General features: G+C 40.3%; 9 protein-coding genes across 11 annotated transcripts; 3 read left to right on the top strand and 6 right to left on the bottom strand.

Annotated features, from left to right (window-relative positions):
* Window positions 1–179: 179 nt before the first annotated feature.
* On the bottom strand, window positions 180–1856 carry GstD11 (Glutathione S transferase D11). 2 transcript variants are annotated; one of them, XM_017247362.2, is made up of 4 exons: window positions 1746–1856; window positions 818–1030; window positions 613–754; window positions 180–561 (listed from the first exon to the last, which is right to left on the bottom strand). In XM_017247362.2, the coding sequence occupies exons 2-4, from the start codon at window positions 1018–1020 to the stop codon at window positions 235–237; spliced, it is 672 nt and encodes a 223-aa protein (XP_017102851.2). In that variant the 5' UTR covers window positions 1021–1030; window positions 1746–1856; the 3' UTR covers window positions 180–234. The 2 variants fall into 2 exon arrangements, with proteins under 2 accessions (XP_017102851.2, XP_017102850.2); XM_017247361.2 differs by lacking the exon at window positions 1746–1856 and having other exon boundaries at window positions 818–1083.
* Window positions 1857–2705: 849 nt separating this feature from the next.
* LOC108129391 (uncharacterized) lies at window positions 2706–3909 on the top strand. Its single transcript, XM_017247368.3, has 2 exons — window positions 2706–2971; window positions 3128–3909. Exons 1-2 carry the CDS (start codon window positions 2747–2749, stop codon window positions 3743–3745), a joined length of 843 nt encoding a protein of 280 aa, XP_017102857.2. The 5' UTR covers window positions 2706–2746; the 3' UTR covers window positions 3746–3909.
* A 484-nt stretch (window positions 3910–4393) lies between these two features.
* Window positions 4394–5178, bottom strand: LOC108129260 (glutathione S-transferase 1-like). The gene has a single exon (XM_017247217.3). The coding sequence runs from the start codon at window positions 5132–5134 to the stop codon at window positions 4490–4492; it is 645 nt and encodes a 214-aa protein (XP_017102706.2). The 5' UTR covers window positions 5135–5178; the 3' UTR covers window positions 4394–4489.
* Window positions 5179–5720: 542 nt separating this feature from the next.
* On the bottom strand, window positions 5721–6455 carry LOC138926703 (glutathione S-transferase D7-like). Its single transcript, XM_070281736.1, has one exon. It carries the CDS (start codon window positions 6413–6415, stop codon window positions 5756–5758), a length of 660 nt encoding a protein of 219 aa, XP_070137837.1. The 5' UTR covers window positions 6416–6455; the 3' UTR covers window positions 5721–5755.
* Window positions 6456–7024: 569 nt separating this feature from the next.
* On the bottom strand, window positions 7025–7689 carry GstD6 (Glutathione S transferase D6). Its single transcript, XM_017248226.3, has one exon. The coding sequence runs from the start codon at window positions 7684–7686 to the stop codon at window positions 7027–7029; it is 660 nt and encodes a 219-aa protein (XP_017103715.3). The 5' UTR covers window positions 7687–7689; the 3' UTR covers window positions 7025–7026.
* A 2391-nt stretch (window positions 7690–10080) lies between these two features.
* On the bottom strand, window positions 10081–12267 carry LOC108129831 (glutathione S-transferase D5-like). Its single transcript, XM_017248090.3, has 2 exons — window positions 11658–12267; window positions 10081–10914 (listed from the first exon to the last, which is right to left on the bottom strand). Exons 1-2 carry the CDS (start codon window positions 12250–12252, stop codon window positions 10220–10222), a joined length of 1290 nt encoding a protein of 429 aa, XP_017103579.2. The 5' UTR covers window positions 12253–12267; the 3' UTR covers window positions 10081–10219.
* Window positions 12268–13727: 1460 nt separating this feature from the next.
* On the bottom strand, window positions 13728–20513 carry LOC122321587 (glutathione S-transferase D2-like). 2 transcript variants are annotated; one of them, XM_070281583.1, is made up of 2 exons: window positions 18572–19235; window positions 13728–14485 (listed from the first exon to the last, which is right to left on the bottom strand). In XM_070281583.1, the coding sequence occupies exons 1-2, from the start codon at window positions 19183–19185 to the stop codon at window positions 13828–13830; spliced, it is 1272 nt and encodes a 423-aa protein (XP_070137684.1). In that variant the 5' UTR covers window positions 19186–19235; the 3' UTR covers window positions 13728–13827. The 2 variants fall into 2 exon arrangements, with proteins under 2 accessions (XP_070137684.1, XP_043068051.1); XM_043212116.2 differs by lacking the exon at window positions 13728–14485 and adding an exon at window positions 20438–20513 and having other exon boundaries at window positions 18453–19335.
* On the top strand, window positions 16462–17738 carry LOC108129641 (glyceraldehyde-3-phosphate dehydrogenase 2). Its single transcript, XM_017247798.3, has one exon. It carries the CDS (start codon window positions 16558–16560, stop codon window positions 17554–17556), a length of 999 nt encoding a protein of 332 aa, XP_017103287.2. The 5' UTR covers window positions 16462–16557; the 3' UTR covers window positions 17557–17738.
* A 1813-nt stretch (window positions 20514–22326) lies between the features above and the next one.
* On the top strand, window positions 22327–23639 carry LOC108129642 (glutathione S-transferase 1-1). Its single transcript, XM_070280908.1, has 2 exons — window positions 22327–22466; window positions 22862–23639. Exon 2 carries the CDS (start codon window positions 22866–22868, stop codon window positions 23493–23495), a length of 630 nt encoding a protein of 209 aa, XP_070137009.1. The 5' UTR covers window positions 22327–22466; window positions 22862–22865; the 3' UTR covers window positions 23496–23639.
* The last annotated feature ends 123 nt before the right edge of the window (window positions 23640–23762 follow it).

The following is a 23762-nucleotide window of genomic DNA, read 5'->3' as shown; positions in this document are numbered from 1 at the left end:
CTTTTTTGTTTTGGCTCGGTTAACAATGAAGTAGTCGATTCATCTAGATTGTCACACCTAGGAGTCCGTCACTCAATTAAGTTAACTGCCAATTGGGATGTCAATTGATAGATACCTGGTAATGGGATTATACTGAAGCCTCACAAAGAAACACAAAAGGTTTCTTGACAGAACAATACTTTTATTTAATACAACACTTAAAACGTAACTGAGTTTATTTTATAGATATAAGCATTAAGAACCACCCGTTTGGTTCATCTTGGCCTTAAACATATCGGCCAGAAGAGTTGCCTTGCTGGCATTGAGCTCCTCGTAATCGTAGGGAGCCATGTGATCCTTGCAGCGGTCCAGCCACTGCCGGATATGCTTGTAGGGTCGCAGTTCAAATTCAAAGGCCTCAAGCTGGGACACCGTCACCAAGAGCGTGAGATCTGCGATGGTAAAGTGCTCGGCGGCAGAATATTGTTTTCCCTCCAGAATGATGTTCAGCCAGCCCACGGCCTCAGCCAACTTGGCACGTTTACCCTCATCCAATGGAGCTCCAATGAACATGGTAGGAAACTAGAAAAAAAAGACAGTTAATTAAAGAGTTATAATTAAAAAGTTACTCACATAATAGTCCGTAAGTCGCATGTAAAGTGTTCCCAGATCGAATTGTAATCTCTGATCCACCAGAGCCCTCACTCGTATGTCCGTGGGATACAGCTCATCACTTTTGGCATAGGCAGCCACCAGATAGGAGAGTATTGCTCGACTGAAAGGTATCAATAAAACTAAATAAAATACTACACAGATTTAAATTAATAGTAGTATTTACCTCTCCCAGAGAACCAAGCCCTCGTCATTCATCGTTGGGACACAGTGCTGCGGATTCATGGCCACAAAGTCTGGCTTCAGTTGTTCTCCTTCCAGGATATTCACGATTTTCAACTCAAAGTCCAGGCCCAGCATTTTGGCCAGGAGTAGGATACTTCGGCAGGGCGGGCTAGGCGGCAGATAGTATAGCACGGGGGGCGACATCTTCCCGCCTCTGAGGAGCAAACAATAAACGAATTCGGTTACAATTTGCTTTGTCTCGTTCATTGGCCAAAACTGGACTGTTTCGGCCAGGCCGAAATCGAGTTTGACATTTGCAGGCCTTTCTCACCGAAAAAAAACCACCAAGTTGGTGGTCAACGCAAAAAATCAATTCATCGATTTTGTATGTCGAAATATGTATTTTATTAATGACAATTGTTTTAGAACCTATGTAGGTTCTGGGGCTTGCTGGTTAACGAAATATTACTAGGAAATTATGGTAATTTATGTAATTTTGTAATCATCATTATTTTTAGTAATTTGTTTAATCAAGAGTGGATCAAAGGATATATATTAAAGAATAGAGAAGTTTAGTGGCTCAAAGATGTGGTCTATAGCCCGGTTGGTTTATTATTTGAATTTATTTATTTGTTTAAAATCTCTCAGCCTAAAAGTATGCTTAAAAATATGCTACGATTTGTAAAATTTCCATGTGTAAAATAAATCTTGTTCCAATCAGGTAATTCTCATTTGGAAAAACTATGAATCCTGGGTATGCCTCACTTCGAATCCTTTCTGCCTGCAGCTATCAAGGAATATGGCAAATCCATGCAGCGACCCGCACTTAATTGCATTCATTTATTTATTCATTAGGGAACAAGCACCGAGGGTGTTGGGGTTTCACGACACTGGACTGGGCCACCAGGACTCTACTACCCACTACTCACACGATCCTGTGCACCAGCTTGTGCTGCACCACGGCCACCGAGTCGATGTCTATGCAGTTCCCCAGTATGCTGTCGAATGTTGTCCCGTTCGCGTTTGTCCTGGCGGCGGGTGGGAATGCGAATGATAGTCCTGTGGCTGCTGCGGCTGGTGCGTTGCTGTGGATCCTTTGTGGCAGATAGAATCTCTCTCATTCGGCCTCGAGCTGTCCACGGATGTATCCGTCCGATGTCTAGCCAATTTTCAGAGCATGTTGTCTCGACTCTGTTTTGTTGTCCGCGCGCTGTCTTTGGGACCCGTTTTGTTTTCGTTTAGTTTTCGTAACGAAAATGGTTACCAGGACGACCGATGTCCTGGTGGGTGTTCACCTGTATGCTCCGCTTTTGGGGCGGGGCAGTGGCAGTGGGAGAGACAACCGGATGGTGCCGAAAGTCGGTCAAAATGCTCCTGTTCGTGTCTAAAATTATACGACTACATAATTTCGAAGCTATGCTATCCTTTTTACCTTTTTATTGATTGCCAACAGATTTTCCAATTCACTAGGTTTGATAAGAGGTTGACGAGGGGTCGGGTGGGGGTGTCAGGGGTTCTTGATTGGCACCTCTCGAAACGCCATCATCCGGGGGCTTGGAATGTTTATTTTCAAGCATTTTCGACAGCCACGACTTCATCGCGTGCTTGACATTTTCGAGGGACACTCGAAGGACATGGCCGGTTTTTAGGGTAATTAGTAAAAGTCATAAATAATCCAGGTGACAGGTCTCATGCTAGCTCTACCTGCTAGAAAGGTCAGGACGGATCAGGTAAGGTCGGGTCCTAAGACGTTTATTAGAGGGATTCTGGATAAAGGGATCCTGTCTGACTGACGGGGTATTTCCAGGAAAATGCGACATAAATTGCAAAATGATCCTGAGAAATCTACGTGGAAGGCAATGAATGTCCTTAAAAAGGATGAACCTGCTAGAAAGCCGATTAGTTGACTGTCTAGCCTCAAACAAAGAAGATGAAACGGTGTCACTTTCATTTGCTCTTGCTCCTGCTCTTGGTGGTCCATGAGGGATTCGGAGTTCCAGCTCTGGATAGTTCCCCATCAGCTTCGACGCCCAATACCATCGAAGAGTCGGATAAGTTGCCCGAAGGAAGCGGAGAAGCCTCGGCCAACGATGCTGCCCTGACCAGTTCCAAGGACAAAGCTACCCAAGAACCGGAATCCTCAGAGTCATCGACGGTAAGTAGAATGCCCAAAGAAGACAATGTGGCTAAGAATATGATTTTTGAAATAATTATGCTAAAGTGTTTTTGTGTTAGACTCCTCAAAGACCTTAATTAAAGTTTAAATTAATTTTAAAATAAAGATTAGAGATTAATTTTTTTTATTTTACAGCCTGATAACGTTGCCAGTGCCAGCAGCATCGATCCCACCACCATCTATGCCGGAGGTGTCCTTACGCCAGAGGTGTTCCAGCAGTATCTGACGCAGTACGGTGCCTATCCGCCATTTGTGGGCGCCTATCCGGCCCCTGTAGGCGCTGCAGCTCCTGGCATTTATCCCTACCCGGGTCCCATTGTCGTTCAGACAGGATACGAAGGATTCCTAGTCCCTGCCAATGCCGCTGCATCCGATACCACTACTGTGGTGGCTTCTACCGACTCCTCTTCCTCAGCTTCCAATCCTCTTGTGGCCTTTGCCTCAAGGTTTCTGCCCTCGATCCTGATGTCGTCGCTCTTCCGCATCATTGCCGTGGTCCTGTCCACTATTGGAATCATTTTGTTTGGTAGTTCCATCGCCAGTGCCTTGTGCCGTGTGACGCCGATCTGTGATATTCCCGCCCAGGCTGTCAATATCCTGCGATCTGGTGGCGCCCAGGATGTGGGCCGTATGCTGGCCGAAGAAATTACGCCGGAGCGGGTGCGACGTGCCAGCGTTTTTGTTCAGAACGCCATCAAGAAATACCAGCAACTGCAGGAGCTAGTGGACACATCGGAGGTGTCAACCACTTAGGCGATGAAGGAATGGGTTTTAGTTTTAGTGCCGTCTCGTTAATTAAGTGGAATGCAAAACAATACCTTTAATGACGCCATAAAAACAGTTTTCACTTTTATATGTCACAGGGGTAGCTATAATAGTTTGTAGAAAGGAATAAAATAAAAAAATATATCTAAAAACTACGATTTTTTTATTGGTCATCTTTTAAAATGTCTAAAGGTAAATAAACTATTCAGTTTTAGAGTACAAGTATGGGAATCAATCAAATAACTTTTGAATCAGCCCTCCTGTAATTGTTGAGGCCACTGAGTAATGTAAACAACGTCAGTACTGCCTGTATAATTTAGTTGGAATTGCAATTGTTTTAACAGTCGAGCGGTAAACGGCCCAGTCTAGCTCTATCTATGGTTCTATTTGTTTTACTTTATAGAACGTAGTTCCGGAGAGGCCCAAGTAACACATCGCGTGCACTTTTCAGAGCGAAATTCATTTGAAATTCCACAAGCCACAAGATACTGATACAATCCCTCAATTTCATTCATTTTTAATTGGAGATTATATTGAACCACACATTGCTTTTTAAAACTAGATGATATGATAAAAGCCATAAAGCTCCCATGGAAAATGATTGTACAGATAAGATAAAAATAACACAAACCCATGGAATTGCTATTCGTTGTTTTTCTATATTTTGATAACCATATATGGTATTAATACTTTTAATAATTTATTTAACAAATAAATATTGCTTAGGTAAGTTCACTCCTTCTGGCGCTGCTTCTCGATGTAGTTTTTGATGATAAGCACACCCTCCCAGTTCTCGTCCCATCCGGGAGTCACCTCCTTGGCGTTCTCATACCACCTGGCCACGTTCGGGAATGGGCTGAAATCGTAGTCCACCACCTCGAAGGTGGACACGGAGGCCAGGATGGCTATGTCGGCTATGGTGAGAGTGTCGCCGGCCACGTAGTCCTGATCCTCCAGGAAGGTGTTCAAATGCCCGAAGGCGCTGTCCACCTTCTTCATGGCCTCCGGATCAGCAGGTGTGTTGTTCTTGAACTGCGGATAGATAGCCGCCAAGAAACTATCGAACAGAGTACCCATGTCGAAGAAGAGTCGCTGGTTGACCACCGCCTTCTTTTGGGGGTCCTGCGGGTATAGGGAATCATCCTGGCCGTACTTCTCCACCAGATAGATCAAAATAGCCCGCGACTCCCAGATGGAGAAGTCATCGTCCACCAAGGTGGGGATGGTGTGCTGGGGATTGAGCTTCAGAAACTCGGGTTTCTTTTGCTCGCCCTCCATGGGATTCAGTAGCTTCATGTTGAGATCGATTCCCAGAGCCTTGGCTGTCATTATAACAGACCGACACGGAGCCGAGGCCGGAAAGTAGTAAAAGTCCATGGTGATTAGTTCGGCAAGAGATGTTACTCACAACTGACCAAATCCAAGTGGATGAAACCGGCTTTTATACGCAACGACACCGGCAACCGAATTCATATCGATTTCCATATATAGTCATAGAGTGACTTGCAACTTCTATATAGCGCTGGGTGGGAGCTTTTGTCAAATGGCGGAGGTGCTTAGCTAATGGCCAGATAATGAGCACATTTCTCCGATTGGGGCAAGTGCCCAGAGAGGTCTAGGGTCAGGCCACGTAGAGTTCATTAAAATTAAACGCCGCAATTACGAATAATTATTAAGAAAACTAAATAGGGCTTTGGCTTTATGACTAAGAACTCTGATATGTTTTAACATTTAATGGCTAAGTTATGAAAATAAAAATATGTATAATTAATTTGAAGTCCAGATATCTCTTATTTTTTTATTATAAGAAACATTCTGTACCCATTTGTTTTTGTCCAGTTCTCCAAGCATTCTTTCAAGCTAAATATATCTCTTATCTACTATTTTTAAAGGAAGACCAGATTACCCTCATAATCATAAAACAAGATGGAATAGTTTATATACAAATTTTTATTTATTTACAAATTTACAAAATAGAATAATTTAAATGTCGATGGTTTACTTCTTTTCGGCTAATTTTTGCTCGAAAAACTTCTTACCCTCCTCAAGGGACTTTACATTCTCAGCCCAACCGGGAACCACTTTGGGGGCGTTCTTGTACCACCTATCCACATTCGGAAATTTGGACAAGTCGAAGGATATAAACTCGGTTGAGGACACGGTGGCCAGAAGAACGATATCGGCAACCGTGAGTTCCTTGCCGGCTACGAAGTCCTGACCCTCGAGGAAGGTGTTAAGGAACTCAAAGGCGGCGTTGAACTTGTCCAGAGCTTCTTGATCTCCCAGCTTTCCGGTGCGGAAGAGAGGGAAGAGGTATTTGCCCATAGCGTCGTAGAGGGTGCCCATATCGAAATACAGGCGCTGGTTGATCAGAGCCCTCTTCTGGGGATCCTTGGGGTATAGGGAAGAGTCGGGCTTGCCGTACTTCTCCACCAGGTAGACGGCGATGGCTCGCGACTCCCAGATGGCGAATCCGTCATCCACCAGTGTGGGAATGGTGTGCTGGGGGTTGATCTTCACGAACTCGGGCTTCAGCTGGTCACCCTCCATGGTGTTGATGAGCTTGGAGTTCAATTCCACTCCCACGGCCTTGGCAATCATCTGGATGGCCCGGCTGGCGGGAGCCATGGGCATGTTGTAGAGATCCAATTGGGGCATGTTGAAGAATTCCGAGTGTATACCGACCGTGTCGACAGAGCGAAGCAAACTGATTGTACTCCCACAGGGGACCCCTATTTATACTGAAAAACTGTTCTCTCATTTTTAACGATAGCGAGAATATGTTTGTCATTGTTAGTAAACAATTTTTATGAATTTCGCGATGGAGGTTTGAGAAAGCATAAATGAAGAAAACTCTAGAAGGTAATTATATGAATAATGTATACTTTTTTGTATTTATATACAAACCATATAATTACGCTGAGTATTTTGAATACTTTAGTTAAATTTGATACAATTATTGTAGGTTAAGGTATCCCAACAGAAACAAGATATTTATTGGTTTATTAAGTTCTATTGTATTTCATAATTTGTTTCAATTTTGTTGTCGACTGTAATATAAATCAAAACACTTGCTTTTACTTATTATTCATGATGAAGCATCAAGAGGTACAATTGATATGACAAATCTTATCAAGTGTTTGGAAATGACAATCTTATCTTAAAGTTATCAGCTCTTGTACCGTAGTTTGCCGTAATATATTTGCATTTTTTATAATCATCATTAAAAGACTTATAGTAAGGTATTCCATTTTAAATTTTATTAAGGTTTACACTTTTAAACTTTCTATCATGTTGGCTTCAAGGAATTTTTTTGCATCTCGAATCCTTTCCAGGTTCTCATTCCATCCGGGGGTGACCTTCTGCGCGTTCTTGTACCACCTCTCCACATTTGGGTATTTGCAAAAATCAAAGTTGGGAACCAACTCTGTGGTCGAGACTGTGGCTAAGATGACGATGTCGGCCACCGTTAGTTGAGTGCCCGCCACGTAGTCCTGGCCCTCCAGGAAGGTATTCAGAAGGTCGAAAGCCGTGTGGAATTTCTCCAAGGCTTCCGGACTTCCCGGCTTGCCGGTTCGCAAAAGAGGAAAGTAGTATTTTGCGAATGCATCGTAAAGGGTGCCCATGTCGAAATACAGTCGCTGGTTGATCACAGCCCGTTTCTGAGGATCGTTGGGGTACAGCGGAGAGTCTGGCTCTCCGTACTGCTCCACCAGGTAAGTAACAATGGCCCGTGTCTCCCAGATGACGAATCCATGGTCCACCAGTGTGGGAATAGTGTGCTGAGGGTTGATCTTCACAAACTCGGGGCTCAGTTGCTCTCCTGTAAAGGTGTTTAGAAACTTGGAGTTATACTCTACTCCCAGAGCCCTGGCGGTCATCATAATGGCTCGAGTGCTCGGCGAGCCTGGCATGTTATACAGATCCATGACGAAAAGTCTTCAATAAACCCTGCTGGCTGGAATAGCAAAAGTCGACTAATTTGACAGTGGCAGGAATTCCCACTTATAAATGCTAACAACTTGTTGGACTTCTACCTGACTGATAATCACGATAGGTGTTTGTTTTTACCTCATTTTATTTCATTTTTTTTGGCAATTTGTGGTTTGTTGTGATCTAAAAATACATACAGATAATTATCTTTTATAAAACGAAAAGCTAGCTACTGGCAGAGCCGAACTTGATATACCCTTGCACTTAAATTAAGGTACAAATATTGTATTTGTATTGGAATTATTTACCGGATTGAAAAAAGGAATAGATCGAATAAGTTGACTAATAACATAATCCTTAGAAAGTCTTAAACTTGTAAATTAAAAAACAGCAAAGCTATTTGGTGTGTTAAATTTTTAAAGTTTTATCTTTATACACTTGCTAATATCGATTTAAGAGAAGAACCTAATATAAAATATATATTTTATTTTAAAGGAAAATTACATATTTTCTTCATCGCGTTGCATTCTTTGAAACAAAACTGTAATACTTATTGCAAGAGTATAAATATTTTTCTAACGCCATAAAAGTACTCCAAAAAAGATAAGCTAAAATTGTTAACTTTTACCATTTGTTTATATTTGCCTAAACGATTTCGAGTTCATAAATGACTAATATTTGTTCATTCAACTAAAGGTAGACACATTTAGGCTTATTTACAATTTATACAAAAATTATAAAGTCTGAAAAATATTTGTTCTTTGAGTGAATTAAGAGAAGTGTATTTTCACACATCCAGTAAATTAAAAAATAAATGTGATAAATAGTTTAGTTTTTATTTAATAAAATAATTTTTTGTTGTAATACACTGCCGCTCAACTGAATAGGTTGATGATTTTAGTGGTAGAAATTTATCTATAATTCCTAAACCACTTTTTCAATTTACATCATTTTTTTTTTCTTTAATTCTTAAATCATATTAAAATAAAAATCTGAAGAAGTTTTTATCAAAAACATATTATTTAATCCTTATTTATTTTTTCTCCTGAAAGCTTAACAAAATCGATGAATTTTTTTCGTTCATCTGAATAGGTTCATCCTCAAAAAATACAAATTATATAAGTAACTTATAACATTTTCAAATTTTTGGCACTTGGCTTATACTTTAGTGCATTTCTAATGTAATTTTTAATAAGTTTAATAATGAGTGAATCCGCCGTTTTTCGATATAACTTCATATAAACGATCGGGAAGCGAGCTATACAAATTTTGCAGTATTTGCAGCGAAATTGTTGTCCAGGCCGTTTTAATTGCCTCTACTAAAGTTGTTTTGCTATCAAATTGCCTGCCTCCTTCATATACCTTGCGCGATAGCAACCCCCATATGTTTTCCATTATATTAAGGTCAGGTGAATATGGGGGCCATTCGAGCAAGTCCACATTTTGAGCCTTAATCCATTCTTTTACCACCCTAGCTGTATGAATAGGAGCGTTATCTTGCTGGTAAGTCCATTTAACAACGTGAAAAATGTTGGAGTAATAAGGAAACGCTGTCTGTATTATGGATTTGTAGGTTTCTGCGTTCATTTTGGAAGTAACAAATTGCAGGTCGCAAGTGCCAAAGACTGATACCGACCCCCAAACCATTACGCCTCCTTCACAGCTATGGCGACGGCTCAGGAAATTATCTTCCTTTCGAAGATCATGATAGTAATAGTTGTATCCATCGGGGCCGTCCAAATTAAACTTCTTTTCGTCGGAAAAAACCACTTTCTGCCATTCGCTCGTCCAGCTCATATGCTTGCGCGCAAAGAGCAGTCGTGAAGCTTTACGTGCATCATTTAAAGGTGGTTTTTTTTTAAGTTTCATTCGTTTTAGATGATCAGCCGACGAAATCACTCTTTTAACAGTTGACACACTGGCTTTAACACCGCAAATTTCTTTAATTTTGGGTGCTGACAGATGTGAATTGGACGCAGCTCGCACAATATGCCTCCTGTCTGTCGCAGAGGTGGCGTGTTTGACTCCGCCTTTCATGTTTTTGCCATATTCTGATTTGTTTCTCAAAAAATTGCTTACAACATTTTGGCTTCGTCCAATTTTTTGAGCGATTTTGCGATGGCTAAGTCCACTTTCACGATAGGCTTCAATTTGACCTCTTTCATATTCGGATAATTGTTCTCCGCGTCCCATTTTTCAATTAATTTAAAGAAAATATATGAAATTAAAATTTTGCATCAAAAATGTGTCACTAATCCGCCAAGTTTAATTGCAAACTAAAAAGTTTTCAGCTGAACCTATTCAGTTGAACCAAAAAATTTGAAAGAAATCAGCGAAAGAAATAGAAAAACAGAAAATGCAAATTAACGGTACATCGCAAACGGTTCTAGCTAGAACACACTCATTGACACAAATATAAAGTTGAAATGTATTTAAAAAAACATGTGTACGATCAATATGTAATGAACAAATCATGAAAATGCATGCGAATTTTTGTGAACCTATTCAGTTGAGCGGCAGTGTATAATATTAGTTCTTTTTATGTTCGGCCAATCGTTCCTGAACACGTTTCTTGAAAGCCTGCAGACCCTCCCAATTCTCCTTCCAGCCGGGAACTACTTTCTTGGCGTTTTCGTAGTACCGAGTAACATTGGAGTATTTACTAAAGTCGAACTCGACGGCTTCAAAGGTGGACAGAGTGGCCACAATGGCGATATCCGCCACGGTGACGTGGTCCCCGGCCACGTAGTCCTGGCCCTCGAGGAAGGTGTTTAGGAACTCGAAGGCGGCTTCGATCTTTTGGTAATCTTCCTGAGTTCCGGGAGTACCAGTGCGTATCAGCGGATAGTAGTACTTGGAGAATGCGGCGTACAGGGTACCCATATCGAAGTACAATCGCTGGTTCACCAGTGCCTGCTTCTTGGGATCCTTGGGGAAAAGGGAGTCGTCCTTGCCGTACTTCTCCGCCAAATAAACGGCAATGGCGCGGGACTCCCAGATGGAGAATCCGTTGTCCACCAGCGTAGGAATGGTGTGCTGGGGATTGAGCTTCACAAACTCGGGCTTCAGCTGTTCACCCTCCTGCAGGTTCAGGATAATCTTGTTAAGCTCCACGCCCACAGCCTTGGCGGTCATGAGAACGGTGCGGCATCCGCTGCTTCCGGGAGTGTAGTAGAAGTCCATGTTGTGTGTTGCACGACGGTGGATCGTAAACTGAGGTACTCCTACTTGGGGTCCCTTATATATAGCATTGTGATTGTGAAATTATAAAAGTAGCTAGTCATGGTTGGAATATTCTCTTCTAATTTTTGGGTGGCAATTGATTTCGTTTCGGATCCACGAGTGTTTATCAGATATGAGTTAATAATAATACAATTGGGAAAGGCACAGAAAGATAAGAGACAAGTTTGTGCTCAAACATACGATTACGTCGCTATGGGTCATGAAAAATGTTCCAGCTTTTTTATTACCTATTTTAATATCAAACGACTTTAATGTGGAAAAATGGCCTGAGTTTTTTTAATAAGTAGATTGATAAGTAAATTTTGTTATTATAGAAATTTCAATTCGTTGTGTGCCAAAAGAGATTATGTTTCTTATTATAAAAATTAATTGAACTTAAGTAGCTGTAAAAAGTAAAAACAATCATTTTGTTTTTAAAAAACATATACATTTTGGTAGATTATTTTACATATTATTGGAATGAACTGTCATCATTATTCTTTGAAGTATCAGAAGTATTCTTGCAATATGCTGATACTGTGTTCGGAAAAATGATGAACTAAATAAAAATTGATTAGCCGGAGTGTTAATAAGGTATTATATGGGATTTTTAATAAAAGAAAAGTTTAATTTTCCTTTAAATATAATTTAGATATTATTGCACTTCATACAGACTTTTATAAACCGTATTTCTTTTTGAACTCATCTAGCCCTCCTTCAAAAATTTTTTTGAAACCCTGTACGCCTTCCCAGTTTTCCTCCCAGCCTGGAACTACTTTTTTGGCGTTTTCGTACCACCTGGATACGTTTGAGTATTTTCCAATGTCAAATTCGACGGCTTCGTAGGTGGAAACTGTGGCCACAAAGGCAAAATCCGCCACGGTGAGGTGGTCACCGGCCACGTACTCCTGGCCCTCGAGGAAGGTGTTCAGCAGCTGGAAGGCATCTTCAATCTTTTTGTAGTCTTCGAGAGTTCCGGGCTTAGTCGGTCGAAAAAGAGAATAGTAGAACTTGGAAAATGCGGGGTACAGTGTGCCCATGTCGAAGAACAGGCGCTGGTTAACCACGGCCCGTTTTTGAGGATCCTTTGGGTAGAGAGAATCGTCCTTGCCGTACTTCTCCACCAGATAAATGGCGATGGCACGCGACTCCCAGAGCACAAAACCATCGTCCACAATGGTGGGAATGGTGTGCTGGGGATTGAGGTTCACGAACTCTGGATTTAGAGTCTCCCCTTTACGCACGCTCAGATACGTCTTGTTTAGCTCCACGCCCACTGCCTTCGCGGTCATGATAACCGTTCGGCAACCGCTACTGCCGGGGCTGTAGTAGAAGTCCATATCGTATGTTGTTCTCTGAGGGGAAACTTGATTACTAAACTGCTCACCCAGGGGCTCTTATTTATATAGCACTTTTTGATAATAAAAACTTAAGAGATTGCCGAGGTATTTCTCTCATATTTCTGGTGCCAAGTGGTAAAGTGGTATCGGTCGATTGCCCTAAAATTTTAAAAGCCGGTAACTGCGTTAGTAATAAGTACTATCACTGTTTATAGAAGAACCACGTGTTGTAGATTAAACCGCCTTTCTAACAAGACGAAGAACTTATACTCTTGCCGAGGTCTTAAATAGGACCCACAACTGTGATGATATCTATGACAATTTACATCTGATCCTTCAACGGAATACCCCAAACATTTTGGGAATCGATTCTCCATAAATCTGCATTAAAACCCTAGAACAAATTTTTGATTCGATTTTTTGTAAATTTTTTCATGGACCCCTTGAAAGTTTGGAAAATGCTTGGTACCGGTTATATGGCCCAGAGCGAAGCCTATATCTTTGTCAATTTCCATCCGATTTTTGAGCGAAATACCCCAAATGATTTGTGAATCGATTCTCCATCAATCTGCATTAAAATCCTGAAACAAATTTTTTATTCGATTTTTTGTCAATTTTTCCCATGGACCCCCTCGAAAATTGGGAAAATGCTTGGGACCGGTTATATGGCCCACAGCGAAGCCTATATCTTTGTCAATTTCCATCCGATTCTTGAGCGAAATACCCCAAATGATTTGTGGATCGATTCTCCATCAATCTGCATTAAAATCCTGAAACAAATTTTTTATTCGACTTTTTGTCAATTTTTCCCATGGACCCCCTCGAAAATTGGGAAAATGCTTGGGACCGGTTATATGGCCCACAGCGAAGCCTATATCTTTGTCAATTTCCATCCGATCCTTAAGCGGAATACCCCAAATGATTTGTGGATCGATTCTCCATCAATCTGCGTTAAAAACCTAGAACAAATTTTTTATTCGATTTTTTGTCAATTTTTCCCATGGACCCCCTCGAAAATTGGGGAAATGCTTGGGACCGGTTATATGGCCCACAGCGAAGCTTATATCTTTGTCAATTTCCATCCGATTCTTGAGCGGAATACCCCAAACGATTGGTGAATCGATTCTCAATAAATCTGCATTAAAACCCTCGAACAAATTTTTGATTTGATTTTTTGTCAATTTTTTCCATGGACCCCCTTGAAAGTTTGGAAAGTGCTTGGGACCGGAAGTGCATAGGAACTGCTATATAGTATGGAAAACAGTGATGTCTATATTGCCAATTTACATTCCTAGATCCTTGATGCTGATGTGTTCCTTAAATTATATTTAGTGTGAGTTTTATGTCTCAATTAAAGCAACAAAACTTGATAAGAATATACTTCATCGGGACCTCATTGTCGTTTTTCATGCTGATCTGCAATTTTTCGGACACCTGCCTTTTGAATCAAAGGAAAAGGTATTTTCAGTTATTAAACGTCATTATTTTAATTCAGTTTTTGACACAAAAATATATCACTTATTTTAGTAAATTATTTTTTTAAATTACATTCAAAATCGATTCACAAAATATCAGTTATTGAAGTCTAGAAGCGACATTTTTGGCCACCAACTGAGCTCCTTCCCAGTTCTCTTCAAATCCGGGAACAACCGACTTGACGTGGTTAAACCATTTATCCACATTGGGGAACTTGGTGAGATCAAACTTCAGACTGACCAAATTGGAGACGCTGGCCAGAATAGCCATGTCTGCAATGGTTAGTTGGTCACCAGCCACATAGTCGTGGCCCTCCAGGAAGGTGTTCAGGAACCCAACGACATTTTCCAAGCCCTTGTAATCCTCCTCAGAACCATATTTACCCGTTGAGAAAGCCACAAAGTAGTATTTTGCAACGGCGTTGTAAATGCCCATATCGAAGTACAGACGCTGGTTGACCACGGCCTGTTTTTGGGGATCCTTTGGGTAGAGAGAGTCATCCTTTCCGTATTTCTCCACCAGGTATGCGGCAATGGCACGCGATTCCCAGAGGACGAATCCATCGTCCACAATGGTGGGGATGAGGTGTTGGGGATTAATCTTTATGAAATCCGGATTCATCTGCTCACCCTTGAGGGTGTTCACTTCCTTCTTATTTAGCTTAACGCCCAGAGTCTCGGCCACCATTATAACTGACCGGCAAGCAGCCACAGCGTTATAATAATAGAAGTCCATGTTTGTCGGGATTCGCGTTTTTTCAGAGACTACCATTTGTTCCACCCATGCCTGGGCTTATATAGCATAGTTAAGTAGAAAATTTATTCTTTCTCTTACTTTATTCTCTTATTTTTGGTCAATTTCCTATGTTTGTATGTTTTAATGGGTATTGTTTGTATTTGTGAGAGCGTTCCCCACACAAAAACCTAAATTTGATCTCGTCGCCAATTTTTCCCCTGAAGGCAGCTGGTGGGGATTGATTTTAATTTCTATTAAGTCTACGATTTGATACTTTACTCTAGAAACGAACTTGATAAATGCTTCATAACTAATTAAATACTCGTAGCAACAAGCTTTAATGTTTAATAAAATTTCTAAAAATCTATGCACTTATAATTCACAATAATTCATGTGATTTTAAAAATTAGAGCTTAACAAAATTTTGTTAATAAAAAATTAACTTAACATAACAATAACTTAAACATTTAACCTTATACAATTATACACCATATTATTTTTGAGTTAAAAAATACCTTCATGTTTCATTGGAGTTTTTTAAAATATATTTAAAAATAGATGATTTGAAAATCCCACTGTGCTTAGATGGCTAAGTAGGTGCCGAAATACTCAAGGGTACCGAAATTTACTTTTTTCTATTAGTTTTTATCCCAAGACAATAGATGATTATTATTTTGAAGAATTGAGGACGTAATATAATATAATTAATAAGAATAGTATAAATCCATTGTAATTTAAGGATGAAATTTGTATGTACATAATTAATAATGGAAATTGGGCATTTTACATATTAAATTTTGTTTTTAGTGTAAAATTATATATATACATATAGTGTGACGTAAATGAACTGTTTTTAAAACATTCTAATTTGATAAGAAGTTAGAAATGAAAGACCAAGATGAGGGGCTGGTCCATACAATCGTTCGATCTTGAATATTAGTTTAGTAAACATTTAGTTGAGCTTAATATAATTTTTAATTTTTTCTGAATATGAGCTTTGTATATGAGAGCTACGTTGATATAAAAATTCAAACATTAGTACACCAATATGTATACTATGTACGTTGTGGTAGGCTTAGGGTAGTATTACGACTACGTAACATTTGCTTCCTTTCCTTTTCTCTTCCTTGCTCCTAACCCCAGGTCATCCAATTCACTTACATTTGACCCCTAAAAAGCACGCCGTGTCAAAAACCCCGTTTCCCCAGAGCATGTGACGTATTTTTAATATTTTCGGCAAATGTGCACGTTTAGAATGAAATGGAAAAACTATTTAGCAGATTTCGCTTTGCACCGGCTTATTACCTCACTTTTAGCTTATTTTTTTCATGACATACTATGAAGTTATGCAAGCACTTTCGTTGCATTTCGTTTACATATAAATAGAAAGCTCCTGGACTGACTAATAATAGATTAATCTAAACTGGGAGGGCCTTTGGGATTTGGTCTATGGCCTAATGCATTTTTATCTTATCTATTTCTATATTATAGAAATGACTAAAGGTAATAATAATAAAACAATTACAATTTTGATGTACATATGTATGTATGTATGTATTTTTTGAGTTTTTATTTCATGAGAGAGAGTAAATGTTGAGAGAGACAGTAAGGGAGAGAGTGATTAATAAAATTTAACCTTTAAGTGGGCCAAAGCTTTTTTTTTTACAAAACAAATCTATTTTTTCAGAAGAATTGACAGCTAAAACTAAAAATTTCTTGTTAGTATTATTTTTATAAAACAAATTATTAATTTTTCTTGCTAATAAATATTATTTTTAATAAAGTAAACCTTAAAATACATAAAAGTTATAGCTAGCAGATGTCATCCAACACTAGCACCCGGTGAGCCAACTAAAGGTTAAGCACACGCGCACAATAAAAAGCTTTAGCTTTCACAGAGATGAGAGAAAAAAGCTTTTTCTATGGCAGTTTTTGCCTTTGGCACAGATGACATTCAACTGACCTTGAAAATTTTCTCGTATAAGCGAAAGTGCTCAACGTCTCACTGTAGCCACAGTCGGTTCTCAGCAAGCGAAAGGAGCGGAAGTTAAATTTGCAACAGCCAAAGAAAATTAACTTATTTTAACTATAACCATGTCGAAGATCGGAATTAACGGATTTGGCCGCATCGGCCGTCTGGTTCTGCGTGCCGCCATCGATAAGGGCGCCAACGTGGTGGCCGTCAACGATCCCTTCATCGATGTCAACTACATGGTTTACCTGTTCAAATTCGACTCCACCCATGGACGTTTCAAGGGCACCGTCGCCGCTGAGGGCGGCTTCCTGGTCGTCAACGGCCAGAAGATCACCGTTTTCAGCGAACGCGACCCCGCTAACATCAACTGGGCCAGCGCTGGCGCTGAGTACGTTGTTGAGTCGACTGGTGTCTTCACCACCACCGAAAAGGCCTCCACCCACTTGAAGGGCGGTGCCAAGAAGGTGGTCATCTCTGCCCCCTCGGCCGATGCTCCCATGTTCGTCTGCGGCGTCAACCTGGATGCCTACAGCCCCGACATGAAGGTGGTCTCCAATGCCTCCTGCACCACCAACTGCCTGGCTCCCCTCGCCAAGGTCATCAACGACAACTTCGAGATCGTTGAGGGTCTGATGACCACCGTGCACGCCACCACTGCCACCCAGAAGACCGTCGATGGACCTTCCGGCAAGCTGTGGCGCGATGGACGTGGCGCTGCCCAGAACATCATCCCGGCATCCACCGGTGCCGCCAAGGCCGTCGGCAAGGTCATCCCTGCCCTCAACGGCAAACTGACTGGCATGGCCTTCCGTGTGCCCACCCCCAACGTGTCCGTTGTGGATCTGACCGTGCGCCTGGGCAAGGGTGCCACCTATGACGAAATTAAGGCTAAGGTTCAGGAGGCTGCCAACGGACCCCTGAAGGGTATCCTCGGCTACACCGATGAGGAGGTCGTCTCCACCGACTTCCTCAGCGACACCCACTCGTCGGTGTTCGATGCCAAGGCTGGCATTTCGCTGAACGACAAGTTCGTCAAGCTCATCTCCTGGTACGACAACGAGTTCGGTTACTCCAACCGTGTCATCGATCTGATCAAGTACATGCAGAGCAAGGACTAAATATCTATAGCTTCTCGGTACTAAAATCTATAAATCGGCAACGGTGCGTCGACTAGAATAGCTGAGACGGCCACGCAGCGGAAAATTGGAAAAATTAAATACATACCACACCATACATGAATATGTTTATTGTTATATAATAAAGTATCACTTTGCGTGTATTTGTTCAAAATTGCCGAAAATGTAAGCATTTTATTGTAGTAATAGAATAAAGTTTATTACGGCTTGCTTAATTTAAATAAATTATTAAAGGTAAGAAGAATGACTTTTATTTAATGAAAAAGACATCAGTTGAACTATGTAGGGATGTATCTTAAAGATATAAATTTTTGTATGGCCAACTGCATGGATTGTTATGTCCTAGGAAGAAATATTTATAAGAACCACTAACAGGGATTTTTCATAATAGTCTAGCCAAGAAATTATTAGTATTACAAGAAAAAATATTATAAGTTTATTATAATCCTGACCTTTTGACTTTGGAATTCCCATTAGGGTGAGGAACTATGCGCCCTGATATCCTAATGTCTATTCAGAACTGACGTAGCTTATAGATAAAACCTCAAAACATTCTTTGGGTGTGATATTGATACTGCGTTTCATACTATTATCCAGAGGTATGATTCATGGTAATTTTTTAAACAATTTAAAAAACAAATGATTTAATTGCTAGGAATTTTTAGAACTTTAGATAACCGTCGAAAATTAACAGACCTCTTTAAAATCAATAAATAACTTTATCGAACTTGAGATTGATTTCATTATACCACTTGAGATTCACGTGAATATAAACAAAAATGTAGTCTAGACTAGAGGTAATGGTGTGATTTTTCGTTTGTGTTATTTTTGGTTTGATAATTGGATTCCGCAGAATTTAATACATTGTTGTTTTATGATTTATTTTAAATATTTATTATTTATTTTCAATTTACAAATATAAGAGAGAAACGGATAATACTGCTTTCGGTCAAGTGATTAGTTCTTTGCTTCTTTGGCCAAAATGCTTTCGAAGTAAGCCTTCATTTCCAGGAGACTTTCCCAGTTCTCGTCCCATCCAGGAGTGACTTTCTTGGCATTCTGGTACCATCTGTCCACATTGGGGTACTTGGTAATGTCGAATTCAACGATGTCGAAGGTGGACACAGAGGAAAGGATGGCGAAGTCGGCTACGGTGAGGTGATCGCCAGCAACGTAGTCCTGACCCTCGAGGAAAGTGTTGAGGAAGCCAAAGGTAGTCTCGATGCGCTTCAGGTCTTCATCGGATCCCGGCTTGCCGGTTAGGAAAATGGGATAGTAATACTTGGAAAAGGATTCCGCTAGACTTCCCAAATCAAAGTACAAGCGCTGGTTGACCACAGCCTGCTTCTGAGGATCCTTCGGGTAGAGGGAGTCGTCCTTGCCGTACTTCTCAACCAAATAAATGGCGATGGCACGGGACTCCCAGATGGAGAATCCGTTGTCCACCAGCGTGGGAATGGTGTGCTGAGGATTCAGCTTCAGGAACTCCGGCTTCATCTGCTCACCCGCCTTAACGTTCACCAGCTTCTTGTTCAGTTCCAGGCCCAAAGCCTTCGCCAGCATCAAGATGGTGCGGCATCCACCGCTTCCGGGCATGTAGTGGAAATCCATGTTGAATATGAAGTTGCTTGAATGCTATCCTCTGGAAGGTAACCCAAAAACTGATTTCCCACCACACCGGCCAACCATTTATATAGCTAAGTGCTCACAAACCTTCTTGTCATAATTACTAATGGTTTGTCTACGTTCATAGGCCAAAAGCTACAAAAATAAACCGTTAAATAGGTGAGTAATATGTGGCTCCTCTATTAATTCTAGATTATATTCATATCTGTGATGTACTGGCCCAAACATATGAGTCAGGGAATACATGTATCAAACACAGGTGAGCCTGATATCATGTCAATTGATAAAGTATTTGATAGCAAGAAATTTTGGCAAAAACGTGATGAATGGCGGTGCATATGTGTAGATATGTATATGTCTGTGGACGGAAGTTCATGTAGGTGACGAAACTAATGTCTTAGAGTATGTCTGTTTTTTTTAAAGCCTAGTAAAGTTAAATGATAGTAATATGACTAATATGATATGAAAATTAACCAACTTAAATCTATCAGGGATATACATATATTATTAATTTATAAGGCAATAAAAAAAGCAGCTTGAAAAGTTAATTTTATATCAATAGACTTGTGGAACAGGGGAACTTATTTCTTAAGCAGTTCTAAATATAATATTATAAACGACTTATGATTCTTAAAACTATTCCATATTATTATAGTAGAATCTAATATTCGTCCTTTTCAATGCCCATTAAAGACTGTTCCCTTTCGGGAATAAGGAAAGAAGGATATACAGAGGACTAAGTTGCTAATAAAGTTCATATGGTAAAGACAGGACATTGATTTAATCTACATATTAATCACATATGTCAGATTAATTTGTAGACTACTATTATTTCTATATTACCTTCTTATCTGCGATGCACCGAGCCCAAACATTAGTATGAATCACCAGAATAAATCAAGTTAGCCTGCTATAATATCAAAAGATAATGTTTTTTGATAAAGATACGCGTTGAAGACAGGTGCAATGGTATCAGTATGTATGCTTATATCTGTGTTAATATATTGATTCATTTTTAAGCTAAGATTTTAGCTTTATATCCTTAATTGCTTTTGTTCATTAGTCACTAAAAGAATTTTTTTGTTTTTTAATCGAATCAGATTATAATTATCTTTGTACAAACTTAATTTTAACGATAAAGTTAGCTAAATATTTGACACAATGGAAGCCATATGTATAGGTCTGAGTTCTAACATGATATAAAATATATATGTTTATTTGAATCTGATTTTAGTACCTTTTTTCAATATTTCTTTCTAAAAGATTTTTCCTGTTTTTGTAAGATACATTTTCTTTCAAAATATATCTAAATTATTTATGGCTGTTTTTTTTTTTGTCAAGTCCAGCTAAAGCTAAAAGCGCAGCTGTACTGAATAATTATTTTTGCCAGCCGGCGAGATAAATCCAGTATAAAAATCAAGCGTATATACATACCTATATATATGTTTATATACATATATAGACAATGCAGAGATTACTATACTTCTCTTTTACCCATCAAAGTATTTCTCTTTGCTTAAACAAAAGTATCTCTTTAAGGGGGGACTCTTTGGGTAGTTTAAGTTGTATACCCTTTAGGAAGGTATTTTTATTTTTCAATAAAGTTTGTATGCTTAGAGGAGATTACGTTTTTGGGGTACAAACTTAGGCTTTCTTCAGTATTCAATTAATGAAAAGCTGGCTTACAACTCCAAGGGAATATAAGATTCGACTTGGCCTGAAGCTCGGCTACCTTACTTGTTGTCTTTCCCCTTTTTTGAATGGCTTGTGACGCATACCTGGCCAATGTCGTCTAACTGGTTCTCTTGCAGATCAAGAGTGGACCAAACATAGTGTCTGTGACCTTTCTCTACATTTTTCGGCCCGGCTTTTTAGTGAATTAAACCAACCAGTTTATGGGCGAACAACACCTATTGTTTACGATCATGTTTCCCATGATTCAGTGGATTTCAGCATTATGTACAAATGAGTAACTTCTGAGTATCGGGGGCTTGGGGTTTTACGTGTTCCGATTTCATAAGTGTTTATGTATAGAGGACTGTTCTGGGCTTTAAGAGAACAATTTCACTGACGTGTCGGTCGCCCCCCAAAAATGCTCTTCCATGAAATATTTTCATTTTCACTTGTTATTGTACATTTTGCCAAGTCATGGTGATAGTTGCAATTCCCAATTTGTGAGCTGATAAATAGCAATGTTTTGAAATAACAGACACCCCCCAGCAGAGTGCTGCCTCAGAATGTTCGAGACTCGTCTTGGAAACAAACAATAATTGCACACGTTCTGCCCCTTACCTAAACTTGCCTTGAATTGGCTTTCTAAGCAATATGGCCATAACAATCGTTTCTTACTGGCCAAGGTCGTCCGAAAATGTTTCAATCGATTTATTGTTACTATCATTACAATAATTACAAGATTATTAACAAACGATAGTCCTTTAATTGAATATTTGCATGTCCCTTCCATGTTTGACAGTTATTTATTATCAGCCCTATCCTGATACACCTCAATCTGAGTCATCATTTTTGGCTTTATTTTTTAAGAATTAACTTTTTTCCGTTATTATTCATATGGTCTGATTTGTAAGTACATTTCCATATCGTTGCCAACTGCTCGGTTTCCTTTCCCTGATAGTAGCCTCCTGATATGAATGTTTGCCGGCCGGCTTTCTACACCGCTTGCTGTTTATTTTCCATGTACATATATTTTTTTAAGCATTTGCAACGATAAACCCGTTTATTTTTAAGCGCAATTTGCTCTGGCACAGATGTTCATTAAAAATTTAAAAAAATGTGTATACAAGCTTTGCAATTTCAATGGCCAGGGGGCTGAAAAAACCCGAACCAAAGCATTTTCTAAGAGAGGATGAAGAGCAATGTTCCGATTGAAAGATCATTAGAAAGTAGTATTTTTATTATTTTGTTGGGGTGCATAAAAGTGCCCATGGGAGCCACTAAATAACAACTACTTGCACACGACCCTATATATATTATTTACACCACTAACGTCACGACTTTTTCAGATATTAGTTGGCATGTTTGCTGTGTGTGTTGGCAAAACACAATTCAAGCCAAAAACAAAAAAACAAGCCAGCGGCAACCTCTCTTATGGTGACTCCCCCTTGCATGCCCGCCTCTGCTGGTCGCCGGCATTATGGCGACCAGGTCCGCGAGTTATAAAAGCGACCTGCTCTCCGGTTCCCGTTCAGTATCGCTTCTCGTTTGGTACAGTGTACACCGTCAGTTTCCAGCAAACCCCAAACTAAATCGTAAGTCCCAGCTCCAAATTACTGTTTGTGCTAATGTGTGTGTTTTGTGAGTGTCTTGGCAAACAAAAAAAAGGGAAAAAATTAGAAACAATGTGTACAAGAAATAATCATGGAAAATAACCAAATCGTTAAAGCCTCAAAGAGCTACAGATATGACATCATGGCCCGGGACTGGCCTGTTGGTTTCGTTAATCTCTGCTCAATTAAAGCCAGCCTTTGTTATTAAAGCCAAAACTATAGACCGCGTCTAATTATGGCATATCTAGTCTGATCTCATGCACTTAAAGAAATTACAGGGCTCTTATAAGGCTTGTTTGCGATTTATTTAAATGACAGACTGTGTGTGTAAAGAAAAAAAATATATTGTTTCTAACGCCATTTTCCTTATCCGACAGAAAAATGGTTGACTTCTACTACCTGCCCGGCTCCTCGCCCTGCCGTTCCGTCATCATGACCGCCAAGGCCGTGGGCGTCGATCTGAACAAGAAGCTGCTCAACCTGCAGGCTGGAGAGCACCTGAAGCCCGAGTTCCTGAAGATCAATCCCCAGCACACCATCCCCACCCTGGTGGACAACGGCTTCGCCCTGTGGGAGTCGCGCGCCATCCAGGTCTACCTGGTGGAGAAGTACGGCAAGACCGACTCCCTCTACCCCAAGTGCCCCAAGAAGCGCGCCGTGATCAACCAGCGACTGTACTTCGACATGGGCACCCTCTACCAGAGCTTCGCCAACTACTACTACCCGCAGGTGTTCGCCAAGGCCCCCGCCGATCCCGAGGCCTTCAAGAAGATCGAGGCTGCCTTCGAGTTCCTCAACACCTTCCTGGAGGGTCAGGAGTACGCCGCCGGTGACTCTCTCACCGTTGCCGATATCGCCCTGGTGGCTTCCGTGTCCACCTTCGAGGTGGCCGGATTCGACATTAGCAAGTACGCTAACGTCAACAAGTGGTACGAGAACGCCAAGAAGGTCACCCCCGGCTGGGAGGACAACTGGGCCGGCTGCCTGGAGTTCAAGAAGTACTTTGAATAAGCCTGATATTTGAGTTTATTTTTTATACTAATATTTATTCACGATCGCAAAATACAAACAAAAAACAAAATAATTCCAAATTCGCCTGTTGCAGTGCACAAATAAATGAGTGTTCGCTTTTTTGAATGCATAAAATGAATTAAAGTGACTTTTTATATGTATACCATATATCATAGCATATCGTATATGGCATATGGCGGATGGGTCTGCTGGGATGGGGATGGGTTGGGGAGCAGCTCCTTTCTCTCTCTTTTTTGTTTGGGAAAA

The sequence above is a fragment of the Drosophila bipectinata genome, chromosome 3R, assembly GCF_030179905.1.
Source record: "Drosophila bipectinata strain 14024-0381.07 chromosome 3R, DbipHiC1v2, whole genome shotgun sequence".
NCBI classification, from domain to species: Eukaryota; Metazoa; Arthropoda; class Insecta; order Diptera; family Drosophilidae; genus Drosophila; species Drosophila bipectinata.
This window is presented reverse-complemented; position numbering and strand designations above follow the sequence as displayed.

What these genes read in the sequence shown, in the direction of transcription:
- LOC138926703 (XM_070281736.1), bottom strand. Translation starts at nt 6,415, where the DNA reads ATGCCCCAATTGGATCTCTACAACATGCCCATGGCTCCCGCCAGCCGG.
- LOC122321587 (XM_070281583.1), bottom strand. Translation starts at nt 19,185, where the DNA reads ATGGATTTCCACTACATGCCCGGAAGCGGTGGATGCCGCACCATCTTG. An exon ending in AGTCTCCTGGAAATGAAGGC is followed by an intron (nt 14,486 to 18,571) that starts TTACTTCGAAAG and finishes GGTAGTCTCTGA; the next exon opens with AAAAACGCGAATCCCGACAA.
- GstD11 (XM_017247361.2), bottom strand. Translation starts at nt 1,083, where the DNA reads ATGAACGAGACAAAGCAAATTGTAACCGAATTCGTTTATTGTTTGCTC. An exon ending in GGCTTGGTTCTCTGGGAGAG is followed by an intron (nt 755 to 817) that starts GTAAATACTACT and finishes GATACCTTTCAG; the next exon opens with TCGAGCAATACTCTCCTATC. An exon ending in TGCGACTTACGGACTATTAT is followed by an intron (nt 562 to 612) that starts GTGAGTAACTTT and finishes TTTTTTTTCTAG; the next exon opens with TTTCCTACCATGTTCATTGG.
- LOC108129642 (XM_070280908.1), top strand. Translation starts at nt 22,866, where the DNA reads ATGGTTGACTTCTACTACCTGCCCGGCTCCTCGCCCTGCCGTTCCGTC.
- LOC108129831 (XM_017248090.3), bottom strand. Translation starts at nt 12,252, where the DNA reads ATGGACTTCTACTACAGCCCCGGCAGTAGCGGTTGCCGAACGGTTATC. An exon ending in CTGGGAGGAAAACTGGGAAG is followed by an intron (nt 10,915 to 11,657) that starts GCGTACAGGGTT and finishes GACCCCAAGTAG; the next exon opens with GAGTACCTCAGTTTACGATC.
- LOC108129260 (XM_017247217.3), bottom strand. Translation starts at nt 5,134, where the DNA reads ATGGACTTTTACTACTTTCCGGCCTCGGCTCCGTGTCGGTCTGTTATA.
- LOC108129641 (XM_017247798.3), top strand. Translation starts at nt 16,558, where the DNA reads ATGTCGAAGATCGGAATTAACGGATTTGGCCGCATCGGCCGTCTGGTT.
- LOC108129391 (XM_017247368.3), top strand. Translation starts at nt 2,747, where the DNA reads ATGAAACGGTGTCACTTTCATTTGCTCTTGCTCCTGCTCTTGGTGGTC. An exon ending in AATCCTCAGAGTCATCGACG is followed by an intron (nt 2,972 to 3,127) that starts GTAAGTAGAATG and finishes TTTATTTTACAG; the next exon opens with CCTGATAACGTTGCCAGTGC.
- GstD6 (XM_017248226.3), bottom strand. Translation starts at nt 7,686, where the DNA reads ATGGATCTGTATAACATGCCAGGCTCGCCGAGCACTCGAGCCATTATG.